Source organism: Microtus ochrogaster, unplaced genomic scaffold (assembly GCF_000317375.1).
Source record: "Microtus ochrogaster isolate Prairie Vole_2 unplaced genomic scaffold, MicOch1.0 UNK3, whole genome shotgun sequence".
NCBI lineage: Eukaryota > Metazoa > Chordata > Mammalia > Rodentia > Cricetidae > Microtus > Microtus ochrogaster.
Window position 1 is genome coordinate 16,948,806 of NW_004949101.1, and position 27,100 is coordinate 16,975,905.

Genomic DNA, 27,100 nt, shown 5'->3' on the forward strand with positions numbered 1-27,100 from the left:
AAGAATTACAGTTACAAAATCCAGTTCATTTGTATTTGACAAATTAGAGAAAATACTCAACTATCTATCCTATCTTGATGAGTCTAAAGTTTCATATCTAATTTATCTTTTACCATATATCTAAGAAAAATTATAACTATGAACCTCTAGTCTTCTTTGTCAAAGACCCCAGAAGAGTGAAATGTTACCTAAAGACAGGGACACCTTGCTGCCTGGACAGTCACCCTGAGTTTCTCTGTAATGTTAGGGCATCCAACTCTGGCCTACAGACCTAGCCTATCTAACAGACTTTCCTGTAAAACATGGAACTCTGAAGAACTGTCCTACCTTGTCTTGGCAAAGTTTGGCAGTTGTCTTTTTTGTGTCCTGCTGGTTTAGTTTGGACAGCGGCTGTCAGCAGTAAAGTAGGTTCTTGGCTCACATGACTAGCTTTTACCATAAAGAACACAAACTCCTTATGGAGTTTCTTTAATGCCTATCTTCTTCTCTGAAGTAGATTGGTGTTTCCAAGAGCAGATGTGTCTCAGTGTCATGAAAAGCCTTAAGTTATTAATCATATAAAATGCCATATTCTGTACAACTTTGAAGTGTTTGAAGACTGATCTATCTAAATATGTCTTTGTATGACCTTGAAAACATACCTGACTATAAGTTTCACTATTATAGATGACTATTAATCTGTATTTCTTAATTATGCATTGCATTTTTAAATTAGCTGCATAAAAATAATACCTTAAACAAGAATATAAATATACATACAGTATAATACAATTAACTTTAAATTTGTATCAGTAAGCCAAAATCCTTATCAATGTAAAATATTTAAGACTAGGAGTTGCTTTTTTTAGTGTAAAAGTAGATTTGAGGGGCTGGAGAGATGGCTCAGTGGTTAAGAGGACTGGCTGTTCTTCCACAGGTAGTGAGTTTAATTCCCAGCAACCACATGGTGGGTCACAACCATCTGTAATGAGATCTAGCTCCCTCTTCGGGTGTGTCAGCATACATGGAGGCAAAATGTTGTATACATAATAAATATTTTTTTAAAGTAGATTTGATAATCCACCCTTTTATCGTTTCTATATCATATTCCCCTTTCTTCTTTTAGAAAGAGATCTCTGAATCTAACTCCTTTGGTTTTTTTTTTTTACCATAACCAATAATAATTTGTAACCAACCTCCCTCTAAACAAAGACAGACATTCATAGTCCATTTTTTTGAAAATGTGAATGTAGTTCTTTAGACTACTTCCTATTCTTTGGGGGTGCTGGTAATCTTTGGACTCTGAGAAAATTTGGGATAATTGTTAAGTCTTGGCTGTAGACTTCTATGAGGCTGGATCATCTCAGTGAGCAGCCTAAAAAGCAGTTCTGGATGCTGGACCAACTGGGCCATCAGTTTTTATTGGTGTCTGGTCCCTTTCCTCTGAAAATATATAAACTTTTGAAGGTAACATACTTATCTATTAATATAAGTATAAACTGTGTATTGTACACAAGTCAGCCAAAGATGATTTTTTGTTATGTGTTTGACCAGGTGAAATATACATCACATGTCTTATAGTTCCTTTAGGTTTGTCTTTTTATGTCTATAGTTAGGATTTCAGGGGGTCTTCCTCCATCAGACCTGATTTTCTTTAACCCAAAATGAATCCATAGTCTCTCATTTCCTATGGAAATAAAAACAACCTCTCCCCCAAAGTAACTTGCCTTTTGACTTAAATTTTGAAGTCAAGACATTTATAAAATATATAGATTGGTTTAATTAATCAATTTTATAATTCAATGTCTCTCTTAGCAACCAAAAAATTCAAAGACAGCACAATAACATACAGTATCCAGACTCTGTGTATATTCCATCTTTACATAGCTTATTATTTTCTTATTACTCTACTTTTAAGGACATTATTTTGAAACTATTTCAGATCTAAAACTGTGGATATTCTTTCTCCTTTCTCCAACATAACCACATATATTTTCAAGTATACTGTGACATGTTTAGAGGCTTTTTCAGTCTGGATCTGTCTTTACTATGTATCTGTAACCTTTTCTGTCTGCATTGTTAACAAGAATTAAATCATGGTTGTAAAGAACTTTTCCTTCCTTGAAGCAACAGGAAAAAAGTTCTTCCTTGGCTCTAGCTTCCTTCTTACTGTTAAGATGCTGAAACTGTGACCTGACAATGTTAAATTTACGGTGACAAGCTCCCTAAAGAAAGGATATTATCAGCAAATACTAAATAAAAATATATACGAACAAACGTAAGATCTTCAATTGAAAGTTGAATAATACTTAAGAAAAAGAATCTAAGGCTGAAGTTATAATTAAGTCAGGAGAATGCTTGTCTAGCCTGTATAAAGCATTTGGCCTTGAGAGGAGAAGTGCAAGAGGAACAGGCTTCCTAGAGTCTAGAGATGCTGTACTGCCCAGGAGCATCTGCCTGGGCAAGGAGATGACAGTAGTAGACTGTGGAGGTGGGGGTGATCCTGGAGTAAGGAGTTTAGGGTTGAGTTGCTAATCCCAGCACTCAGATGGTAGAGACGGGTATACCTATGAGGTCATACCAGCCGGGCTACAATGCAAGCTCTAGGCCAGCCAGAACTCATGGAGTGAGACTCTGTCTCAAAAACAAAAAACAAACAAAAAAAAACACCTAACAACTAGGCGGTGGTGACACATGCCTTTAATCCCAGTACTCAGGAGGCAGAAGCAGGCGGATCTCTGTGCATTTAAGACCAGCCTGGTCTACAGAGTAAGTTCCAGGACAGGCTCCAAAGCCACAGAGAAACCCTATTTCAAACAACAACAACAACAGCAACAAAAAAGCAAACAAAAATTATGCTAGTGAAAAAAAAATCGGCGAAGTTAGTATACCTGATGAGGCGATGAGGGTAGAAGTGTACTTTACCTAATATTATGGTAATATGTATGATGATATGTATGTTGATATTCGTATGGTGCTATAAACAGCTAGTGATGTAGCCAAAAAAGTGATATTAGAGTGTGTGTGTATAGAGAGAAAGTGTGGGGTGAGATGATAGAGAAGACCTGCATCTTTGCATAAGTTAATACTTAACTTCTAAATTGATAAATAGTGAAAAGAACATATGTCAAAGTATAAACATAAATAACAACAAAGACAAAAACTCTAAGTACTTGTTTCTGATTGAGATTAATGGGCTTTCCAGAGGTTAAAGTAGGAGTCAAATGTTTTATTATAAGCCTTTTGTACTGTTTGATTTTTTTTAACTCACAAGCATGTATTACTTTAATTAAAATTACAAAGAAAAAACAATGTGTATATATATATGTATAAGTTTGTATGTACCATCACTGAATGTAATCAGATATAAACTGAAGATTCTGAAAATAATTTCTTTGAATAAGAAAACATTTATTAATTTGTATAGGATCTAATAAATAAGGTTTTGGGTTGTTCTGTTGGTGTTAATAAAGCCTTGGTTTAATAATAGTAAATACAGTTAACAAGAATTAATAATTTATAAATAATACAATGTCACTAATAATATAAATAATTCAGTTATTAGTCTAGTAACACCATTTATACAAAGGTAGTAATTTTGAAGATCATAAGATGAGAATTGGCTGCCCTAGTGATTTGACTTAATTATGTCAATGTTTTGCCCTTCATTGCAGTTGCAGGATGTGAGTGTGAGCCTATGGAATGTCTACAGCAGGACGGATCCTATGTCTCTGGAGAACATGCTTTCAGAAGTAAGGAGCCCAAATGTACTTAACATAATTAAGTTATCCTTGCCATGTCAATTATTAAATACCAAAGGTATATCTTAGTTTGCTTTAATCAAAGAGCAGAGTGCTTCTTTCTAGATTGTGCCGAACTCCTCAAGGTAGAAAACCTGGAAAATGAGGCTTCCTCTTCCATTCTGAGGACAGTCTAGGCCTTTTGCCTGGTGAGGCAGCTAGTTTCACCTAAAGAATTTTATGGTTTGTTATTCAGAGAGAGGGCTGGTTGTAATAGGCTTTAGTGAAACAGTGAAGTTGTCTTTTGTAGCATGAAAAGTTAAGATGCTTAAAGAGATCTAAATTTGGAAAAGAAGTGGCTAGATAGTAATGTTGTAACATCCTGCCTAGGTCCTGGCAGCTGCTCAGCAAAGTCGTTGTAGCACAAAAGCTATTCTAGACAGTGCTTAAACTGGGCGTGTCTGTGTTCTACAGCTATCTTGTTTACAAAAATGTGTCCAACCCTAGACTGTAATGCCAACCAACTTCTCAATCTTTAAGTTTTCCTCTGACCGGGCAGTGGTGGCGCTCTGCCAGCAGTCTGGAAGCACAGGATGGTGGAGCCCTGTGAGTTCAAGACTAACCCCATCTACATAGAGTTTCAGATTAGCCGGGTCTACACAACACAGTGAGATCCTGTCTTAAAAGAAATAAGCAAAAACAAACAAAATCTTGTTAGGGGGCCAGTGAGATAACTCAGCCGGCCGGAGCACTTGTTGTCAAGCCTTAGCCTGTATTTGGTCCCAGGAATCCAGAGAAGAGAACCAGTCCCACAAAATTGTCTTTTAATCTATAAGGTAAGTAAATGGTCATAGTTTACAGAATCCTCTGAGATCTGTCACATGCTCCGTGCTAACCATTTAGAATAGGTAGAGTAGATTGTGTTTACTGTTATTTTTAATGAGCAGTAAATTTTTAAAAAAGTATCTAAGACTGATCTTCTTGGAGACTACACAGAGAAATTAGAATCTGTCTCTCTCCTTCTTGCCTGTATATTGAAAAAGATATTAAAGATAGCAAGGCATGACAACACTTGCTTCTAATCCTGGCACTTGGAGGCAAGACAGGTGAACATCTGTTTGTTTGAGGCCAGCCTGGTCTCAGAGTGAATTTCAGGCCATCTCATAACCCAGAGACCCTTCCCCCCAGAATGTTCAGTACTGATACATCGCTCCTTCCCCTCCTTGTCAAACACAAACAAAAAATGCTTCGGCAGCCATAAACAGATTTTTTTAAAAAGTAAGATTCAGGCTGGTTTGGATTTCTTCATTACAAAAACTAAAAACAACAACAAAAACCAAAACAAAAACCAAAAGAATGGAACAGTAAAGCATGCTGGACGTGGTGGCACATCTCTTATTTGTTTGTTTGGGGCAGGGTTTTTCCCGTAGCTTTGCAGCCTGTCCTGAAAGCTATCTCTTGTAGATCTGCCTGCCTCTGTCTTCCAGCTTGGTGGGACATCCCTTTAACCCTAGCACTGGGGAGACAGAGACAAGACAGATCTGAGTTCCGAGCGACCCTGTGCTACAGAATAAGTTCCAGGACAGCCAGGGATACACAGAGAAACCCTGTCTCAAAAACAAACAAATAAATAAAAAAACAGTAAAACAGTACTTACAATAAACCCCCTCCATAAGTATGACTCTAGAATTTTATATTGTGAAGCAATAAACACTTTGAACATGCATTACTAAGGTGAGCGTTTCTCAGGCAGTTAGCTCTATGTGGGTTCTGAGAATCGAATTCTGGACCTCTGAAAGAGTACTGAACCATCTCTCCAGCCCCCAGTCTTTTCTTTCTTTCATGACGAAGAGTTGAAGTTAAATTAAGAGATTTAACATATATTTAAGCACTCAAGTTACTTGAAAGAAAGGCACTTAGGACTAAAGTAAGCATACTAAAGATATTCATGTGCTAGAAGCTGTATGTCTGGGAACCAGGAAGAAGGTCAGGCATATTTTCCACAGTAATGTAACTAATTTCATTGTTGGGCATATTAAAGAATTTAAAAATTAGATTTTTACAATAGTTACCAGGTAAACTCTAGAACTGAGTAGTAATAATAACTTTTATTTTATTTTTTATTTATTTATTTGGATTTTTCGAGACAGGGTTTCTCCGTAGCTTTTTTTGGTTCCTGTCCTGGAACTAGCTCTTGTAGACCAGGCTGGCCTCGAACTCACAGAGATCCGCCTGCCTCTGCCTCCTGAGTGCTGGGATTAAAGGCGTGCACCATCACTGCCCAGCTGTAATAATAATTTTTAAAAACAACTTGGTAAGTTTAAACTAACTTTCAGTTTTTGATAAAGATGAAACTGAAATCAATGTATCAAGAAACAAAGTCATGAAAATCTGTTTATTAATACCTGAAATATAGTTAGAACATTGCTTAGAAATTTTCAGATGAAAATAAGTATCAAAGGAAATACTAGGGAAGAGAGAGCTGGTGAAAAGGAAAGTAGATGGTTTAGCAAGAATCTTCAGCCAGTAAAGCACTGGCCAGGCAAGCCGTATGCCCTGTAATAATCCCCAGAGTCACACTAAGGTGGAAGGAGAGAACTGACTCCACAATATTGTCCTCTGACTTCCACATGTATATTGTGGCATGTGTTCACCAAAATAAATAAATTTTATTTATTTTTAAGAATGTGTCTCAAAAAAGAGATGGGGTCATCTACCACCTCTGGCTGGCCTTGAATTCAACAGAAACCCATCTATCATCTGCCTCTGCTCCCAAGTGCTTAGATTAAAGGCATGTACTACAGCACCTGACTAAATCGAAATTTTAAAGGAAAATAGGAATTAATGGCTTGTAAAGATGGCTTGGCAGTTAAGAGCATTGAATACTCTTCCAGAGGACCTACATGGTGATTCACTATGGTCTATAGTTCTGGTCCCATGGGATCTGATGCTCCTCTAGCTCCCACAGTGACTACATAGGCCTACACCCAGACAAAATACCCATACACATAAAATAATAAAAAAGTATTTCTGGGCAGTGGTGGTGCACGGCTTTAATCCCAGCACTCAGGAGGCAGAGGCAGGCGGATATCTGTGAGTTCGAGGCCAGCCCGGGGTTCCAAAAGCTAGTTCCAGGACAGGCTTCAAAGCTACAGAGAAACCCTGTCTCGAAAAACCAAAATAAATAAATAGATAAATATAAAAATAAAAGTTTTTAAAAAATAATTAATTTAGTGAGTTAGGAAACAAGAAAGTGGAATTCATAAATAAATTCAGAACTTGTTCTCTAAAACCAAGAACAATAAAGTTGATAGATCATTAGCTTAAGAGTAATAGGATATATTATTATTTGTTCTTATTTTTCATTTATTGCCTTAGAAGTTTTCACACTATATATTGTGATTATCTTCTTTCCCTCCTTCCAATGCCTCCCCATCCCCCAACTTTATATTCTTTCTCTCCCCAAAAAATCCAAAATTAAGACAAACAGAAAGATAAGAAAAACAAAAAAAAATAGCAAAAGCACACAAAAACCATGGAATCTACTTTGTGTTTGCCACCACTCCTGAGCATGGGGCCTTCTTTGAGTGTACTTGGTACACTGGAGAACACTAGTTTTCTCTTTCCCAGCAGGTGTCAATTGCAAATAGATTGATAGATGGGGTGGGACCCTTCTACATGCTGGCATTCTGGCTGGCTGGCTCTTGTGCAAGTTTGTGTGTGTTGTAATGGTTTCTGTAAGTACAGACGTATATCAGCTCTGTTAGTCTAAAGATGTTGCCTTGGAGTCATCTACTACCTTTGGCTCTTACAATCTTTCTCCCTCCTCTTCCACATAAATCCTTGACCTCTGGGGGAGGGGCCTGGTAAAGACATTCCATTTAGGACTGAGTGTTCCACACATTGTCCAGTTGTGGGTATCTATGTTAGTTACCATCTACTACAAGAAACTTCCCTGATGAGGGTTGAGTCATGCACAGGTCTATAGGTATAGCAATACATGATTAGGAATCTTTTTTTTTTTTTGCTATACTCACTTAGCAGAATAATATTAGTAGCCCATGACCTATTTAGTCTCAAGTTCTTGACTATTCAGCAGTGTCAGATATGGGTCCATCTCAGAGTGGGCCTTAAGTCTGGTTTATTTTCTAAAGTGACTGGTTACTCCCATAATATATTGTGCCAGTCTATCTTGATGATAGGTCATTGTTTAGGTTGTGGGATTTTGTAGCTAGGTGAGATTCCTCTGGCAATATGTATAGAGTATTTTCTATTATCATGAACAGTAGTCAGTAGGGGTGAGGCTTCTAGTTGAGCACCTGTTCAACTTCTCCATGTTTGGTGACATAAATAAGTAGTGTACCTCCAGATTGTGGAAGGTAACCAGTAGCACTGGTTCCTGGTTCTAGGGGTTTTACTTGGTGTCATATAACATGATACCTTGTCTCCTCCATTATAAAGTAACTAAATTTCTTTCATATATATATATATATATATATATATATATACATACATACATTTTAGAAAACTTCTATAGCAGTAAATTTCCATATGGCTTTTCAAAAGGCCATTAATATTTGTTATTCTCCATATCCCTTCCTTTAATCTGCCATCCTATCCCCCGCCCACTTAACTCTCTGTTCTAGTTTCCCCTTAATCCCTTTATAACATTATATCCTAGTTCTTCTTTGGAAGATCCCCTCCTTCCACTTGATCCCTCACAAGATACCTAACCTCTGAATATCTAAGCTTAAGAGCTAACATTCACATATAAGAGAAAGCATGCAACGTTTGTCTTTCATACCTCATTTAGGATGAATGTTTCTAGCTCTAATCATTTACATACAAATTACATAATTATGTTTAATAGCTGAATAATATTCTATTACATCTTCATTATTTATTTTCCAGTTGATGAATATCTAGGCTGTTTTCAATTCTTGCTATCGTGAATAAAGCCGCATTGAACTTGGATGAACAAGTATCTCTGTAGTAAGATATAGTCTTTTGGGTATACACCCAAGAGATGTATAGCTAGACCTTGTGGATGATCAGTTTTCAGCTTCTTTAAGTGCTTCTCACCCTATTGTTTTTCATATTTTGAGAACTATCTGTTTAGTTCTATACCTCATTTATAATTGTTTTTTGATGTTCAATTTTTTTGAGTTCTTTGTATAATCTAGGTACTAACCCTGTCAGCTGCATAGGTTGTAAAGGTTTTTCCCATTCTGTAGACTACTGCTTTGCTCAAATGATGTGCTTTGTGTACAGAAGAAGCTTTTTAGCTTTATGAGTTCCCATTTGTTAATAGTTGGTCTTAGTGCCTATGCTGTCAGGGTTTGTCTGAATGCCTCTCAGGGTCCGGTTCAGGAAGTCCTTTCCTGTGCCTGTGCATTCAGGTTATTGGCTGCTTTCTCTTCTGTTGGACTCAAGGTATCTAGCCTTACATTAAAGTCCTTGATCCATTTGGAGTTGAGTTTTGTACAAGGTGATAAATGTGAATCTATTTGTATTTTCCTACATGCATCTCTCTAGTTTGACCAGCACCATTTGTTGAAGATGCTAACTTTTCTACTTCTGCTGACCCACTTTGTCTGCATAGATATCCCTTTTCTGGATATTTTCTTTTAAATAATAAGAAATAATCCCCATATAGAACAGCCTGGCATTTCAGATAATCTCATGATTCCTGTTTTTGTTTTCACATAGGACTTAGTGGCATTTGAGCATCAGTGGGCGAGCTTCTTTGCTAACTTTGACACAGAAATCCCTTTCCTGCTGGAACTTTCAGAATCTCAGGCGGGTGAGGTGTGTAAGTGAAAGTCAAAAAGAGAAAGTAAAATTGGTTAATTTATTATTGTTTATTGTTGTTGTTGTTGTTGTTATTTTATTATTGAGACAGGGCCTCACTATGTGGCCCTGGCTGGAATTTACAGATACCCTCCCACCTCTGCCTTCCCAAATGCTAAGGTAAAATGCCTGGCTTATTAAAATTTTTTTCAGCATACACCACTGTCTAGATTTGTTTTGGTTATTATTTCTATAAATGATATGTCACAAAAATCCTCTCCCTTACTTATGTAAAAAAGTTGTTTTGAGCCGGGCGATGGTGGCGCACGCCTTTAATCCCAGCACTCGGGAGGCAGAGGCAGGCGGATCTCTGTGAGTTCGAGACCAGCCTGGTCTACAGAGCTAGTTCCAGGACAGGCTCCAAAGCCACAGAGAAACCCTGTCTCGGAAAAAAAAAAAAAAGTTGTTTTGGAGCCAGGCAGTGGTGGTGCACGCTTTTAATCCCAGCACTCGGGAGGCAGAGTCGGAGGCAGGGGGATCTCTGTAAGTTTGAGGCCAACCTGGTCTACAAGAGCTAGTTCCAGGACAGCCTCCGAAGGTACAGAGAAACCCTGTCTCAAAACCTTACAAGCAAACTGCGTGTCCTGGCATCTTTGAAAGTGGAACTAGAAGTATCAGAAGTTTGTAAAGTTTAAAAATTCTTTTTTTAAAATATTTTTATGGTTTATTTAACTTTTATTTTATGTGCATTGGTGTGAAGTGTCAGATCCCCTGGAACTGGATCTTCAGACAGGTGTAAGCTGCCATGTGGGTGCTGGGAATTGAACCCAGGTCCTCTGGAAGAGCAGTCAGTGCTCTTAACCACTGAACCATCTCTCTAGCCCCATAAAATTTAGAAAATTCTTAGCTGGATGTGGTGGCACATACCTTTAATCCCAGCACGAGGGCGGCAGAGGCAGGTGGATCTCTGTGATTTAGAGGCCAGCCTGGTCTACAAAGTGAGTTCCAGGACAGCCAGGACTGTTACACAGAGAAACCCTGTCTCAAAAATTAAAAAGAAAAAAAAATCTTACTATACATTTTGAGTATTTCTTCCATGTTTATTGTAGTTGAATTATTTATGTTTTTCCTTTTTGCCATGAAAACTTATATAAATTTATCACTATACATTTGTGTATATACATGATATACCTGTATATTTGTATTCATGTGTATTCTGCACACATGGTGCCCACCTACATATAGAGGCCAGAAATCAATGTCAGGTAATTTCCTTGATTGTGTTCCATCTTATTTTTAAGGATTTATTTATTGTTAGTTTATATGTGTGAGTGTTTGCCTACATGTGTATCTGTGTACCACATGTGTATGTGGTGTCTGCAGAGGCCAGAAGAGAGTGTTAGACCATCTGGAACTGTAGTTATAGATGGTTGTGAGCCACTGTGTTGGTGCTGGGAATTGAATTGGGGTCCTCTGCAAGAGTAACAAATGCTCTTAACTCTTGAACCATCTCTCTAGCACCTACAGTAATCATCTTGATATAGAAGATTCAGTAATAGTATTTTTAGAATAAATAATAACTTCAGTATAATCAGTAACAGTCTATGGATGTAATAGAAAATTTGCCAAAATGTTAACAGTTACTAAAGATTGTATGTGATTTATTATATTCTGCAAGAAAGAAATATTGACTGGTTGAAAAAAATACAAGAGATGTTTAGTGGAAGGCACTGAAATTTTTTTGAAATTTTTAACCATTTGGACATGAGACCCTGTATGGTAAACTTTTGATCGATAAGTTTAGCCTAATACTTCATCCAAAGTCAAGAATTAGTTCTTTATTTCCTAGGAAAAGTTTATTATTATACTCCTTTGTTCTTTAATCCCTGATTATTGATTGAAATTAGCAGTTATACTTGTGTTTAAAGCTATTGGAATGTAGGGACTTTAATAGAAGAGAAGAGGCCAGGTAAGATTAGTGGTTTAACTATAGATGCTGATTGGTCAGGGTTCTTTTCTATAACTAAACACTATGCATTTGAATGGTTTTGCTTTGTTTTTCTTTGCAGCCTGTTTCTGTTTTCTTCAGTATGTTTTGTTTCATTGCTATACCCCAAATTCATGATTTTATCTACCACATTATCTTTCTGTGTTCTTATACTCGCTACACATATCTGTCTTTCTGTTACATACTACTTATTCTCCTGACGTGTATATGTACATATACACATGTAAAAAGTCTTACTTTCAAAGCTGTTGTCTTACATCAGATATTGGCTCTTTTTTAGCCTTTCAGAAGCTACTTCAGTCATGGAATGCTCTCCAGTCATATTACTGAAAACAGGTATGTTCCCTAGGAAGGAACTGCAAACGGTGATAGAGAAAATGGAGTTGAAAACAGGGGTGTTGAATGAGGGAGTAAGTTTAGAGTGTGAGTTGAGTTTAGTTACAGAAAAAAAAAAGTTGTGATGAATTTGTCTTGGTGCTTTGAACTTTTGATTTGCTTTGTTTTTCTGTAATCTTTTAGTAAAATGGCTTTAAAAATATTATAGATAATCTGCTTCAATCTAAAAGAAAGGAATTTTTATTCTACCTCTAGCTCAGGAAAGCAAAATGAAGCAGTATCCCATTACAGACAAGGAACAGCAGTATTTGGGGGTGGGGTTAAGATGGATTAAGCTAAGAAGCCAGCACCTTGCAAAAGATGAGGTGGTCAGAGTTTCTGAGCATTTCCTTCAGCATCTTTGTCATGATCAGCAGGAGTTTTTTTTGGTGGGTAGCGGAGACAGATTCTGCTTTTCCCCAAGTCCAGTTCAGTCTAATAGACAAATCACCTTCCTGGGTTTCAAACAAAATCATTTCTGTTTAAAGTGTAACTTAGCTTGAAGAAAGTTTCAGAGGAAAATGAGTCATGTTTATTTGATTTTCTAAATGCTACATGTGAAGTTTCCTTGGTGGCTCTTAGGAAAGCTCCCTGACTAAACTGTCCGGATGGATTGGTTAGAACACATGCGGAATGAGCAGGAAGGCGAAGTCTAGTGAGAGGCGAGGGAAGATGGCAGGACTGGCAGTGGGTGTGTGGAGGTGGCGCAGTCGAGGACCACCATCACATCCTTTTCCTCCTGCCCTCCTGACAGGTTCTGAGAAGTTGGCAGCTGCTCTCTTGTCTACCGAACCTGGGTAGACCAACCACTATGACTTTAAAGCTGTATTTCTGTTAAAATTTTATCATATAAAGAATTGGGGATTGTCATCATTATATTTTTGATAGCAGACTCCAGGAACTGATTCCACAAAAAGGAGGTCAAGTGGGAAGGCATAAACTTTGCAAGGGTATAGTTACATCCTGAGTGTCTGATCCCTAGGGCTCTCTAGAAGAGTCAGCGACATCTGGCATCCCTTCCATGCCCACCAGGGACATTAGGTAGAGTGCCCATCCTGTAGTCACAGCACTCAGAAAAGCCTGAGGTCCGGTCTGGAACCTTGTCTAATTACATTTTGCTTACTGCTCTAGCCCCCATCGGCAGCCGTTTGTTTTCTTTGGTAACCACTCTACACGAGACAACCTGAGTGCAGGCAGCTTTAACTTCCCTTCTGAGGGGCACCTGGTGCGCAACACTGGTCCTGTGGGGAGCTTTGCCAAACACATGGTGAGTGGCCAGACTGTCTGGTACTTGATGAACTTTACTGTCTAGTAACAGGGAAGGGCTGCTGGCCCAAAGGAATCTTTTTAGTTATTATGTTGGCTTGGTCCTGAATTTGAAGTTTTTTACAGTGAAAAGAAGTGACTCATAACTCATTATTTATATATTTTAATAAGTATTGGGCTTAGTTGCTGAGGAATCCCATCTGGACGGAACCTTCATCTGGCGATGGATGGAGATAGAGACAGAGACCCACACTGGAACACTGGACTGAGCTCCCAAAGTCCCAATGAGGAACAGAAGGAGGGAGAAGATGAGCAAGGAAGTCAGGACCAAGAGGGGTGCACCACCCACGGAGACAGTGGGGCTGATCTATTGGGAGCTCACCAAGGCCAGCTGGATTGTGACTGAAAAAGCAGGGGATAAACCCGGACTCTCTGAATATGTCGGACAATGAGGGTTGCTGAGAAGCCAAGGACAGTGGCACTGGGTTTTGATCCTACTTCTTGTTCTGGCTTTGTGGGGGCCTAGCCAGTTTGGATGTTCACCTTCCTAGACCAGGATGGAGGGGGGAGGACTTAGGACTTTCCACAGGGCAGGGAACCCTGACTGCTCTTCAGACTCGAGAGGGAGGGGGAGAGGAGTGGGGGGAGGGTAGGAGGAGTGGGAGGCTGGGAGGAGGCGGAATTTTTTTTCTCAATAAATAAATAAATAAATAAATAATAAAAAGAAGAAGATGGGCATCGAAGAGGCACCTTATGGAGTCTGATAGCCATTTGGGCAAGAAACTGCTCTTGCCTGGACTATTGCATAAACTGGACACAGAGAACCCACAGAGAGAGGACTACTGAACTTGCCTAAAGGTGAGATGATCTTTCGGGGTTCCTGATTCATGAAAGAGTCTGCGAGACATTCTGCAGGACACAGCAGATAGTGACTAAACTGCCTTTGAAATTTCCTGCTTCATGGAAATGTCTGCTGGAAACTATGGGCCTGTAGACAGAAGATGGATGCCCCAATGGTACAGAAGAACTTTGGGTGACTGTCCAGGCAGCAAGATGTCTCTGTGATTTCTAGAGTTTTGTAAGTTTCTTACTTCTTGTTATATAGATATAAATATTGTAACTATAAAAAAGAAATAAAAGTATCTGGTAAAAATTGGCTAAAAAAAAATAAGTATTGGGTATGTATTTGAAAACACTTATGTTTATTTTATTTGTAAGTGTGTGATGTGCAGAGAGGAGGGGGTCACCCATGTATCACAGTACGTGTGGATGTCAGAGGACAAACTTGATGGAGCCAGTTCTTTCCTTCTATCTTCACATGGGTTCCAGGGATTGAACTCAAGTCATTAGACTTTATCCACTGAGCTATCTCACCTACTCTCTGATTATTCTTTATTACATGATGGTATATTGTTTGCTGTATTATTTAAAAAGAAACTACTGGCTGGTAATCGCAGTACTCAGAGTTGGAGGCCAGCAGATCTCTGTGAGTGCAAGCCAGCCCTATCTATAAAGCAAAATCCAGGACATCTAGGACAGCCTTGGCTGAGAAACCCTGTCTGGAAAAGAAAAAAAGGAAGCATTAGGGGTCAAGGCGTAGTGTTTAGATACCCAAAACCCACATAAAAGCCTGACAGGGCAGTCAAGTATGAGTGATCCCAGCATACCCCTGTTGGAAGTTGGGAGGCAGGAACGGGAGACTCCAGAAGCTTGCTGGTTAAGTTTGCTAGCTTAGTGTCTGCAGCAGCCTGTTTCAAACAAGATGGACAAGCAGAGACCAACACCTGAAGGGTATTTAAACACATACCATGGCATGTTTATGCCTGCACCCACATAAACATGTGCAACCTCTCCCTCTCATACACACATGCAAATAAAGTAACAGGATCATTATACTTGAATGTGGGACTCTAATGATTGTCAAAGTCAGTGCTGTCTTAGGAGAATGTTAAGTATTTTCAAATATTTCTAAGAAAGTATTTTTTAATATTGTAAGAAATTAGGAAAGCTGGAATGGTAGGTCTAGTTGGTTTTTATTTAGGATTTTGAGAACACAAGACCCAAGTGGATATGGTAGCATTCTAAAAGCCTTGGGCCACCTCTAAGCCAGCTTAGGTCAGAGAACTACCAGAATGCATGTGCTGTAGAATCTTGCTGTCCTGTTGTCCCAGGTAAGCAGTAACTGTCAACTTGACACAATCTACATTGACATCAGAAATGGAATCTCCATTGAGTAACTAGCTCTTTTTATCAGACATGTGGACATGTAAGGGATTTTCTTATTAATTGATGTAGGAGGACCCAGCCCACTGTGACATTACCCCTTCCTGGAGTAAGGAGTGATCTTGAGCTGCATAAGAAAGTTAAGTAAGCACGAGCCTGTGACCAAGCCAGAGAATGAGCCACAAGCTGTGTCCTCCATAGTTTCTGATTCAGGTTCCTGCCTTGATTTCCCTCAGTGGTGGACTGTGACCTGGGAATATAAGCCACATAAAGCTTTTCCTCCCCGAAGTGGCTTTTAGTTATAGCAGTGGAGATGAAATTAGAACACTCCATTTTAATCTCCAGAATTGTTGGAAATATGGAAAATGCCAGAGGAAAGGCAGCTCTGTATAATGTTTCTGTTGACCTTATGTGTTAAATCCAAATAAAGAAGATAGGATGACTTGTATATCCCATTTTTTAAAAATTCTTTTAAAAATTTTTTTAAAAAAATGGTATGGGTATACTTTTTCCTTTACCTGCTAGGTTCATTTAAATTCCTTGGACATTTGACTCTAAAAGGTGAAGAGAAAGAGGCAGACAGGCTAATAAGTTCAGCACCCAAACCATGAGGTGAAGTTTTCTGTATATCATAGACACACACACACATACAAGTGGTGGTTAAGTTTTCTGTATAATACACACACACACACACACACACACAGTACTCAGAAATGCCCACAACTATCCAGAGAACCAAAAGACAGCCTCATAAGACCGAAACTTGTGGATAAAAACTTCTGTGCAATACCACAGAAAAGCATCATCCCCTACCTCTTCCTAGACATACTCCCTATGCACTGGAATGAGAACGAGATGCTATTCCACCTTGACTCTTCTCGGTGTCATCTCAGAGAAGGCCAGGTGTCACTACCAGCCTTTGACACCGCCCAGCCAACAATAACAAGAAGCCTCTCTTTTGGGCAGGATCCCTGAAGGCCAATCAAGAATCATGACTTTCTGGACTAGGCAAGATTGCTCAGTGGTTAACACTGGCTGGGATCAGTATTTTGACTGGGCAGTGGTGGTGTATGTCTTTAATCCCAGCACTCGGGAGGCAGAGGCAGAAGATCTCTGTGAGTTCGAGGCCAGCCTGGTCTACAGTACAGGTTTCAGGACAGACTCCAAAGCTATACAGAGAAACCCTGTCTTGAAAAACAGAAACAAAACAAAACAAAAAAATGAGAACCCAGGTTTGATTCCCAGCACCCACCTGGTGGCTTACAACCATCTGTAACTCTAGTTCCAGTGAATGTGAGTCTGACTCTTTAGGCACAAGGCATGCAAGTGGTGTAAGACATACATCATACAAAATACTCATACACATAAAAAATAAACAAAACTAGTTATGAATCTGAAGTGTTAAAAAAGCTATTCTTGGACCAGTTCAAACTGCCACTCTGAGCTCTGGAGGTCAGGTAAAACCAAAGAGCCGCATTCAGTCCCCTCAAGTGGAAATTGTCTAAGTTATTCCTTCAACATCACGTGTCTAAGTTGCTCTTTTTTACAAAGTGGATTATTGTGTGTATGTTCATGATGCAGGGCCACAGCACATGAGTAGAGGCAGAGGACAGTTTTGTGAGGTCTGTTCTCTGTCTCCATCTTTGCCTGGGTTCTGGGGAATGACATCAGATGGCCAGGCTTGGAGGTGAGCACAGTTAGCACTGAGCCAGCTCCCCAGCTCCCAGCTCACTCATCTTTCTTTCTCCCCCATATTCAGGTCGCTCAGTGTGTCTCACCAAAGGGACCGCTGGCATGTTCAAGGACATACTTTTTTGGCGCTACTCATGTTCCTTACTTGGGTAAGTCCCCTTAAATACCTAATGGTATTTTCCATGAAGGAGAAGTTAGCATGCAATTTACTATTTTATGCAAAATACCATCTTGTGGGCCTTGACTCCCTCCCTGATTGCAACTTGAGAGTTGATGTGTCTGACTCATTCCTCACAGAAGATATTCCAGGAGAAAATCCATTGGTTCATCCTGTAGTTTGAGGTTTAGCTATGTGTTTGCCCCGTGCTCAGGGTCAGAAGATGAGGTCTAGCCTTGTGTGTACCCTGTGCTCAGGGTCAGAAGATGAGGTCTAGCCTTGTATGAACCCTGCACCCAGAGTCGGAAGATGAGGTCTAGCCTTGTATGTACCCTGCGCTCAGGGTCAGAAGATGAAGTCTAATCTTTTGTCTGCCCTGTGCTCAGGGTTGGAAGATGAGATGTAGCCTTGTGTCTGCCCTGCGTTCAGGGTCAGAAGAAAGGCCGAGATCACTGAGGCTTAGTTGGAGATAGCAGGGGTGTGGGTGGCAGTGTGAGTTTGGATAACATGGCTGAAGTCCTGTCTAATTGCTTTTGTGAGAAGAGGGAGAATTGGCTGTGATAGGATGCCCCATCGCTGAGGACCCTACTGGAGTACTCTGAAGCTTCAGGTATCCAGAGAAACATGGGGAAAAGTTTTGAATTGAGCTCCCATTATTGCTTCCCAGAGGTCAGTACATCAGTGGTCATTACTACAGAAACCAGGAAACTCTAGAAAGAAAGACTACTTAGGTCAGATAATTAAGGAAATATGGAAGGATGGGGGAAGCAGAACCTCAAATAAAACATAAAACATCCCAGATCCTAAGATTCTGTGGAATGAGTTGAAAAGGGTCAGGAGGTAAAAGTCTAAGAAAATACTGGGGAAAGCCATGTACCATGTACCACTGTTGTGTGTGCACATCTGTATTTAACTTAAAAGGAAATATTTCCCTTTACAGGCGATGATGACAAGCTTCCCAGTACAACTGAACAAATGTAAGTTCTGTGTTAGTTTTATTTCTTCTTCTCAAAACTGAGTTTCTCTCCTGCTTCCCCTTGAGGTCAGCAGTGACTAGGATGTCTGGTTATGAGGAGACATTGCTGTGCATTTTCCCAGTCAGTCCCCAGAACCTCTCAGCTTGGAACCCAGGCCAGAGCTTTGCCAGCTTTGCCATCTGCTCCTTTCTCTGGAACCCCTCCCAGACTTCCTGTTTGTATGCTCATATACTTGTATGACATAACTTACTTGCATACATTTCATACATGGTGAAACATATTTAATTGAGGTTTTTTTCCAAACCCAAAACATTCTGCAATTACTTGGGAAAAATCTGCTATCTAAGGTGGTCTAAAGAATGTTTTCTCTGGACTTGACATTCAGGCTTGTGGAACAGAGCTGTGTAACTTTAGGGAGGCCCTACTTAGTACTGACTTCCCTCCCTTTACATAAAGGAGGAACCCACAGACAGGAAATAAATGCACTGAAGTTCCAAAGGGTATCCTCTTCACCCAAGTGCCCAGTGTAACTATGAGTTCTAAACTGCTTCCTTCAAAGGCCAGCAGGGTTGGTCACAAATAGTTGTCTGTGCATGACTTCAGAATGAGTGGGTTTGGGGGCTGGAGAGATGGTTCAGTGGTTAAGAGCATTGCCTACTCTTCCAAAGGTCCTGAGTTCAATTCCCAGAATGAGTGGGTTTCTGTGTATGCGAGTAATCTGGCTGCAGCATTCCTGTTGAATATCAAGGTTGCTTGGCTAATGTGCCTTGTTAGTGCCATCCCCTTCGCGCACAGTCTGTGTACTCTGCAAAGCGATGAATTCCTTCTCCAGTTGGAGGGGAGTGATAGTCAGTCCAGGGAGCACAGGTATTGCACTCTCCTGTGAGAGTCTCCAGACAAGCTCTCACCACCGTGCGCTGATCATAGTGACGCTTCCGTAGCACGTGACACTGCTTACTGCACGTGACATTCTGCTCACCACATCTTTTTTACTTGAGGCAGGGTCATTTGCCTCCACACTTGGGAGGCAAAGACAGGCGGATCTCTGTGAGTTCGAGGCCAGCCTGGTCTATAAGGGCTAGTTCCAGGATAGCTAGGACTGTTACACAGAGAATCCTTGTCTTGAAAAATAAACTAAGAAAACAAAAAAACAACAAAAAGAATTTTAAAATACTTGGCCAAAACATGAAAATTAAAAAGGGAGGGGGAGCAAAATGGCTCAGCAGGTAAGAGTGCTCACTGCCAGGCCTACATTCTCTGGAACCCAGGGAGAAGAGAACCAACTCTCCTGAGTTGTTCTGTGACCTCCACATGCCTGCCATACACCGTTGTGTGACACTGTTCCTGGAGACACAAACATCCACTTGCTTTACCACAAAAGTTCAACTTGAGGGCCTAGAGAAATGGCTCAGAGGTTAAGAGCATTGACTGTTCTTCCAGAGGTCCTGAGTTCAGTTCCTAGCAACCACATGGTGGCTCACAGCCATCTGTAATGATCTCTGTTGCCCTCTTCTGGCATGCAGGCAAACATGCAGACAGAATATTATATACATAATAAATAAATAAATCTTTAAAAAAAGGCTCAGCTTGGTAAACTAGTGAGTTTATTGGGGTTACTTATAGAAGGTGGATGACTCAGCAGCAGCTACAGTTGTGTCCCTGCCCACTCCAGCCTGGGTGATGAGGCTCTGAATGGAGTCTTCTCCGCAGCCTTTTCTGCTCACTTAACCCTGGAGACACAGGGGCCTTGTGCAGTTGGTCAGTTTCTGGGACTTCTGAGACTTAACAAGTTGTTTACTTTCTGAGTCTTCATCAACTTTTCTTTAGAATTTCCTGAGTCTTGCCAGGCATGGTCAGGAGGCAGAGGCAGGTTAATCTCTGGGTTCAAGGCCAGTCTGGTGTACAGACTGAATTCCAGGACAGCCAGTGCTACGCAGAGAAACTCTGTCACAAAAAAACTAAAAAAATCAATAAAGAAAATAAAATTAAAAAATGGAATTTCCTGAGTTTTAATGAGCATTCCCTTTAGGATGGACTATTTCATATAGGAGGGAATTGCTATACAACATGGGTGCAGGCTGCATACCCTCCTAGATACAAGCCAATAAATAAATATTTTTAAATGAAAAATAAAGAGCCAACAATGGCTTAACAGGTAAAAGCACTTTCTGAGCAAGCTAGATGACCTGAATTCTATTACCAGAACCCAGAAAAATCTGGATCTCATGGCTTACATCTGTAATTCCAATATTCCTGTGTCAAGAGAGGAGGCAGAGACAGAGGAATTACCTGGAATCTCTTGGGCCAGCTATCATAGAGTACATAGAGCAGCAGGACAACCAGAAAGACCCTGCCTCAGGGAAGTGAAAGGAAATAACTGACTATGACAAGTTGTCCTCTGTGCATGTGCTGTGGCAGTGCACATGCCTCACCCCGTAATACATATATCATATATACACATACAGTAATAAATGATGATAACGCAATGAAGCTAACATGAAGAAGGGTTCGTTCCTGCTCACAGAGAGTGCAGTCTGTCATAGCAAAGACTTTGTGGCAGGAAGAACATAAAGTGGCTGATCTTATTGTACCCACTCAGGAAGTCAAGAAAGATGACTACCTTGTATTTGTAGGTGGTGAAGCCCACATTTAGGTAAGTCATCAGAAATGACCTAATCTAGATAATCTATTACAGACATGACCAAATCTTCCCCCTAGGTGAGTCTTGTTTCTGTCAAGTCTAGTTCTGTCAAGTCAAGTTCCTGTAAGGGTCTTGTTGTGTAGCCCAGGCTGGTCTGGATTTGCTTAGATCTCTCCCGCCTGTGTCTCCGAATTACAAGTGTGAGCCTAGATTAGTCTGCTGCCTTTTATTGTGGTGGGGGAGAGCCAAGTGTGGCAGCTCACACCTGCAGTCTCGGCACTGAGAAGGATGAAGGAGGTGAATTGCCACAAGTACAGAGTGAGTCCCTGTCTAGGAAAATATAATGCAAATTATGTAATCAATACAGAAAATATGAAAATAGAGAAAGGAAAATAGACCATCCATAATTCTTTCTGGCATTGCCTTTCATATCTTATATGCAGTATATCTTCCTGTGTAGCTAAAGCAGGTTGTATTTTGGGGGACTGGAGAGACAGATTAGCTCAGTGCTTAAGAAAGTGTACTGCTCTCATGGAGGACCAGAGTTAACTTCCCAGCACCCATGTCAAGCTGCTCATTTAAATTATCCACGATAGTTATTGACAATATGCTAATTTAGCCAAATAAAAGTATATAAGTTCTTGTATAAGCTAGCATTCGAGGACAGGCTCATGCCTCAGAGTCTATGGGGGGTCGAAGCTTAGGAGTACAGCATTTTGGTTTGGTTTGGTTTGGTTTGGTTTGGTTGGGCTTTTTGGTGTTTAATTTTGTTTTTGGTACTAGTGCTCTGCCTGCATGTATGCCTGCGTGCCAGAAAAGGGCATCAGATCCCATTATAGATGATTGAGAGCTACAATGTGGTTGCTGGGAATTGAACTTAGAACCTCTGGAAGAGCAGCCAATGCTCTTAACCACAGAGCCTTCTCTCTAGCCCAGGGTAAGCATTTTTAAAAACAAACCCAAATTACATTAGCGTTTGAGGGGGATCGAAGCAACTTCTTTCTGCAAGCTTGGCAGTATTTTCCAGACACGCATGACAGTGATTTCTGATTTACACTTCCTATTAATTGTTTTAGTTTATGTTTTAGCTCGTACAAACATCAGTTATTCTGCTTAATACTTCTGGACCGTGGTCAGGGCCATGGTCAGTCCCAAAAGAGTTGACACAAGATAGAGTCAGGACAAGATGCCATTGCCATTTGTTCACAACCACGCGTAGCTCCATGTATAGGAGATCTGGTGCCTTCTTCTGGCCTCTGGGGCACCTACACACATAATTAAATTTTTAGAAGCAAAAGATTGTGTTTTTAGATTATATATTACTTTAACCATAATGCATATATCAGGGTTTTCTTTTTTATATATATTTCTTTCACTTTAATAGCAAGTTGACCCTTTTTTCCATTTCCCTTCCCTCTGTGCTTAGCCACTGTCTAGGACCTCATTCTGGACCATTTGATATTTGCCTAAACCAAATCCATTGGAGCCTTGCACCCAGGGTTAATATTAAGGTGTAATTAGGCCCATGTCAGATATTCCAGATCACGGTGCTAGTGGGGACCTGGACCTTGTGGAATCCTGGTAAAGGTGACACTAACAATACACAGGCTATTAAGGGGCTTGATAGTCAGGTGTTGGTTTCTGTATTGATATATAGTAAGACCCTGACAAAATGACAACCAGAAGAGAGTCTGGAGAGATGGTTTAGCGGTTGAGAGCACTGGCTGAGCTTCCAAAGGATGCAGGTTCAAATCTCAGCAGTCCACAGTTTAAGGAGCTATGAATTAAAGTTGAGTTTCTTTTGACATAAGTTTAGAGTTCCATTTTTCAGTTAGTTCCATTTTGGTACTTTTCTTGGTTTATTTAAAACCATTATTAAAAGTAGATTTCTTGGGAGTCAGGCATGGTGCTTTATGCCTGTGATACAAGCACTTTGGAAAGCGAGAAGATTGTTTGAGGCTAGCATGCCTTACATACAAGACCCCATCTTTTTAAAAGATTCTTATGGACCATTTATGGGCATAGAACTTATATTTTTTAAATTTATTTTATGTGAATAAATGTTTTGTCTGCTTGTATGTTGTATACCATGTGTGTGCAGTACCTTTGGAGGCCAGAAAATGACATCAGATCCCCTGGAACTAGAGTTACAGACAGTTGTGAGCTGCCGTGAGGGTGCTGGGAATTGAACCCTAGTCCTCTTGGAAGAGCAGCCGGTGCTTTTAACCACTGAGCCATCTCTTCTGCCCCAGGCATGCAGTTTTTTATGAGACTGTGTGATACTATATTAACCATTATTTTTTGTTTTTAAAGTAGGCTCTTATCCCAGATATATGCTGCTGTTATTGAGGCTGTTTTGGCTGGCATTGCATGTTATGCTAAAACTTGCAGTCTGGCAAAGGTAATTTAAGTACCATATTTCTGTTTTGGTAGTCATTATTTTAATGTAAATCATCCTAACCGTTTTGTTCTTTGAAAGCCTTGCAATACTCACTTTTGTATGAGTTGGGGTCTTGGTAGCCAAGCCTGCAACACTTGAGCGGCTGCTGCCTGTGGCCATGCTGCTATTTTATGAGCCTTTTTAAACACCTGTTTGTGTTAAAGAAAAGTCTTTGTTTCATTAATAGTTTAGACAGGACACTTTTAAAAGTCAAAAATAGTTTATTCTGTTGAATTTTAATGAAATTAGTAAAGCTTACTTTGAGCTATGTAGTTGTTTCCTGTAATTGAGTTTTTAAAACTCAATACAGGCTAGAAAATCTGACTTACCTTTTCTAGGCAAGCCTGCTTATACTCGCTCTCTGACCATTTTCTTCCTTGCTGTTTTGCGGTTAACCTGCCCTGCTGTGTTGGATTCCTAAATCTGACCCAGTAAGATGAGAAGAGACGGCTTGATGCCTTCCAAAGCCAGTAGGACTTTTCCTGAAGGAAGCCAGTTGACAGTGGAAAGGTTGTGTATAATGTAGATGTCAGAGGGACTGTAGCTGTAGTCACCAGCTCCTTGGCAGCCCCCTTCCTACGGAACTTGAATCCTGGTAATGATGTGGGTGTTCTCAGCCCTTTTAGCTGCTTCGTAGTAGAAAGCCTCTGCAAAGCCATGAACTATCCTTCAGTATACATCCTTACACTTTTTCCCCCTAACTGACATCCATAGATTGAGTTATTTGAATAGTCTTAATGTCTGGCAGAAACTGAAGGCATTTGGTCCCTCCCCAGAGCCAGGGGAGAAGGGACGAAACGGCACGTTTCTAGTGCTCACATAGCAATCCAGCTGCCTAACTGGCTGCTTCCATCTCTCCAGCAGATCAGATGCCAGTGCGCCCCTGCCTAAGTACAGTTTCCTGTGAGTCCAGCAGGCACCTGTCCCCATAACCTGATGCTTTCACTTTAATCTTTTGAGGTATACAAAGTAGTTACATAGAAGGGAAGGGCTCTGGCCGCCTTTTAGAAGGGCCTTTCCTATCAGTGATATATATACTTTTGCTACTTGAAAGCTAATTGTTCTATTGCTGCTTTTACAGGCCAAGGAGGTAGCAGAGCATACTCTGGAGAATGGGCTAGTGTTCTCTGAGCTGGTTCCATTCAAAGCTGATCTACGGTAAGCTACAGGTGATATTTTTATGATAATTAAGAAAAAAATTAAAGACTTCTTATCCCTTATAGTTTATATTCCACCCTTTTCTCCTTTTGAGAAATGTTCCGGTAAAATAATAGGCAGAAGGAGAATCAGTCATGATGAGGATGGAGAAACTATCCAGGTTTTGAAAGTAGAATGTGAGGCAGATTTGCATTAGAACTGGGGAAGTCCTGATGGGCCTGGTCCCAGAGATAAGGAGGTTGTGAGGGTCAGGAGACTTGGGCACATGAAGACGGTCACCGATTAAAAGCGCCTGCTCTGGAGCTCCCTGCCTTTCAGGTGGTGGGAGCCTGGCTCCTTGTCCTCCTGTCGCACCTCCCAGCATGCCCCGTTACAGCTCTGCACTGCCTTGGTCCATGGCTGAGCTCTGTTGCACTCAGTCCACTCCCCCCTCCATCCCACAGGAGGACTATTGTGTGTGTGTGCACACACGCGCACGTGCAGTTTTATACAAAGGATATGAAAGACCAATACTGGAAAGTTTATTTAAGAATACTTCTAGCCAGGCATGGTGGTACATGCCTTTAATCAGAGACAGAGGCAGGTGGATCTCTATGAGTTAGAGCCAGGCTGATTCACATGGCAAGTTCCAGGACAGTCAGACCTACATATTAGGAAGACACCCTATCTTTAAAAAAAAAAAAAAAAAAAAACACAAAAGATACTTGCAGGTGTGCTTTGCCCTACTACCTGCTACCACATGCCCCCCATTTTTTTCCACATCTGTGGTCCTGAGTAGTGAGAAGGGAGCATTTGGTTGGATAGGTTAGTTGGCTGACATAATAGGAAGAAGAACTCTGCTATATGGCTGCAGCTCCATGAGTGGAAGGAAGAGCCGGAACTCTGGTGCAAGGCCTTCATCTTGTTTCACCTCTCCTTTCCCAGAGGTCCTGGCTAGGAAAAAGGAGAACTAGAGGAAGCCCCTTCTCCTACGGTGCTGCCCTGTGCTGTCTGTTCCTTAAGGCCTTTGCTGGGAAGCCCCTTTTCCTTCCCAGCTGTGCTGATTTAAGTAAGATGGGGAGCTTTCACATCTGTTTGTGGAGCACTGGACATGTAGATCATAGTTGCTGTGGTGGTGAGGCCTTCTCTGTCGCCACAAGGCTGACACAGTCATTCTGTTTCCCCTCCAGCTCTTGCCCCTGCCACCATCCTAGCTGGAGAAAGGCAGAAGGAGAAATCACTGAGCAAAAAGAAAGTCTCTCAGGCTTCCCTCCACCAGGATCACTTTACCGAGGTCCCTAAGTTCATTCATTAGCATAGCTTCCCCTAGAAGGGGAAGGAAGGGGGAGCAATTAATAGACACAGGAAACTCATGTGTTATTTCATCAGCTAGTTCCTGCTAAGACATGAAATTATAGACAAATGCAATTTAAAAAGTTTCTTAGGCTGGCAAGATTGCTTACTGGGTAAGGTCACTCACTGCCAAGCCTGATGCCCAGAGCCCACATAGTGAGTGGAGAGAACTAACTCCTGCAAGTTGTCATCTGACTTCCACATGTGCAAGGTGGTATGCACACGTAACACACATATACACACATGAAATAAATGTTTAAAAAAACTTAGAGAAAGCTGAGCATGGTGGCACATGTCTGTAACCTCAAGCACTCAAGAGGAAGAGGCAGGAGCATCACTGCAAGTTTGAGGCCAGACGGATCTACAGAGCAGTTTCTAGTCAGTCAAGAATACACAGACTATCTCAGAAAGACCCTTGTCTCCCAGAGAGAAAATAGAAAAGTTCTGAAGGTTTGACCCTGCTGTGGCTTCATAGCAGTGGACTTTGAATAGCAAAAGCACCTTCTGCTTGGGTACAGAGCAGGGCTGGCAAGTTGACCCAAGAGTACTGAAAAGCAGGAGGATCCTAGTCATCTTGTAGACACTGAGCAGCAGAAGCCCTGGCCAGGAGAGGGCCCTTCCCAGTCAGTCTGCATGGGTATTACACCTGCTCACAGCCAAGAATTGAGGCAGCCTTGAGAACCAGCACAGATGCAGGGCTATTAAGATTCTGGCTGTATACTTGGTGATGTCATGGGACCTTAAGAAAGGCATCTAAAATAACTAAGCAAGGATGACACTCAAGTTTTAGTGGCACATGCCTTTAATCCCAGCATTTGGAGGCAGAGACAGGAGGATCTCTATGACTTCAAAGCTAGTATGGTCTACATTGTGAGTTCCAGGACAGCCAGAGAGCTACATAGTAAGACCCTGTCTAAAAAAACAAAAACAGCAACAACAACAAAAAAATATGACATCACTTGATTGAGTGGCCATGATGGTCTAGGGAAGATACATTGAAGAAGCAAGTATTTCAGAGAATTCTGATCCAGTACTGAACAAGAGTCTTGACTTCTGTTGTGTTTCTTTTCTGGTCTGCAGCTCCAAGATGACCTTTCATATACATGCTGTGAATAACCAGGGAAGGTAGGTGCAATTACTGTGCTTCCTTTCATGGGAAAGTATAAGGACAAAGATTGTGGCTCGTTCATTTCCCTACTGCTCAGACCCAAATAACCACACAGAAACTCTATTAATTACAACACTGTTTGGCTAATAATTCAGGTGTAATTCTAGGTAGCTCTTGCATCTTGTTTTTTTTTTTTTTTTTTTGATTTTTCGAG

The 27,100-nt window shown here is 40.7% G+C and overlaps 1 protein-coding gene across 3 annotated transcripts in view; it reads left to right on the forward strand.

Moving 5' to 3' along the window:
• Positions 1–27,100, forward strand: part of CUNH20orf194 (chromosome unknown C20orf194 homolog) — a 137,368-nt gene that overhangs the window by 27,154 nt on the left and 83,114 nt on the right. For 2 of the 3 annotated variants that reach the window (XM_005365596.2, XM_026788471.1), the window contains exons 7-15: positions 3,654–3,731; positions 9,429–9,527; positions 11,798–11,853; positions 13,024–13,159; positions 17,141–17,222; positions 18,171–18,207; positions 23,162–23,249; positions 24,370–24,446; positions 26,859–26,903. In XM_005365596.2, the coding sequence (XP_005365653.1) occupies positions 3,654–3,731; positions 9,429–9,527; positions 11,798–11,853; positions 13,024–13,159; positions 17,141–17,222; positions 18,171–18,207; positions 23,162–23,249; positions 24,370–24,446; positions 26,859–26,903 (698 nt within the window). The remainder of the gene's footprint in view (positions 1–3,653; positions 3,732–9,428; positions 9,528–11,797; positions 11,854–13,023; positions 13,160–17,140; positions 17,223–18,170; positions 18,208–23,161; positions 23,250–24,369; positions 24,447–26,858; positions 26,904–27,100) is intronic. The other variant, XM_026788470.1, reaches the window with a different exon arrangement.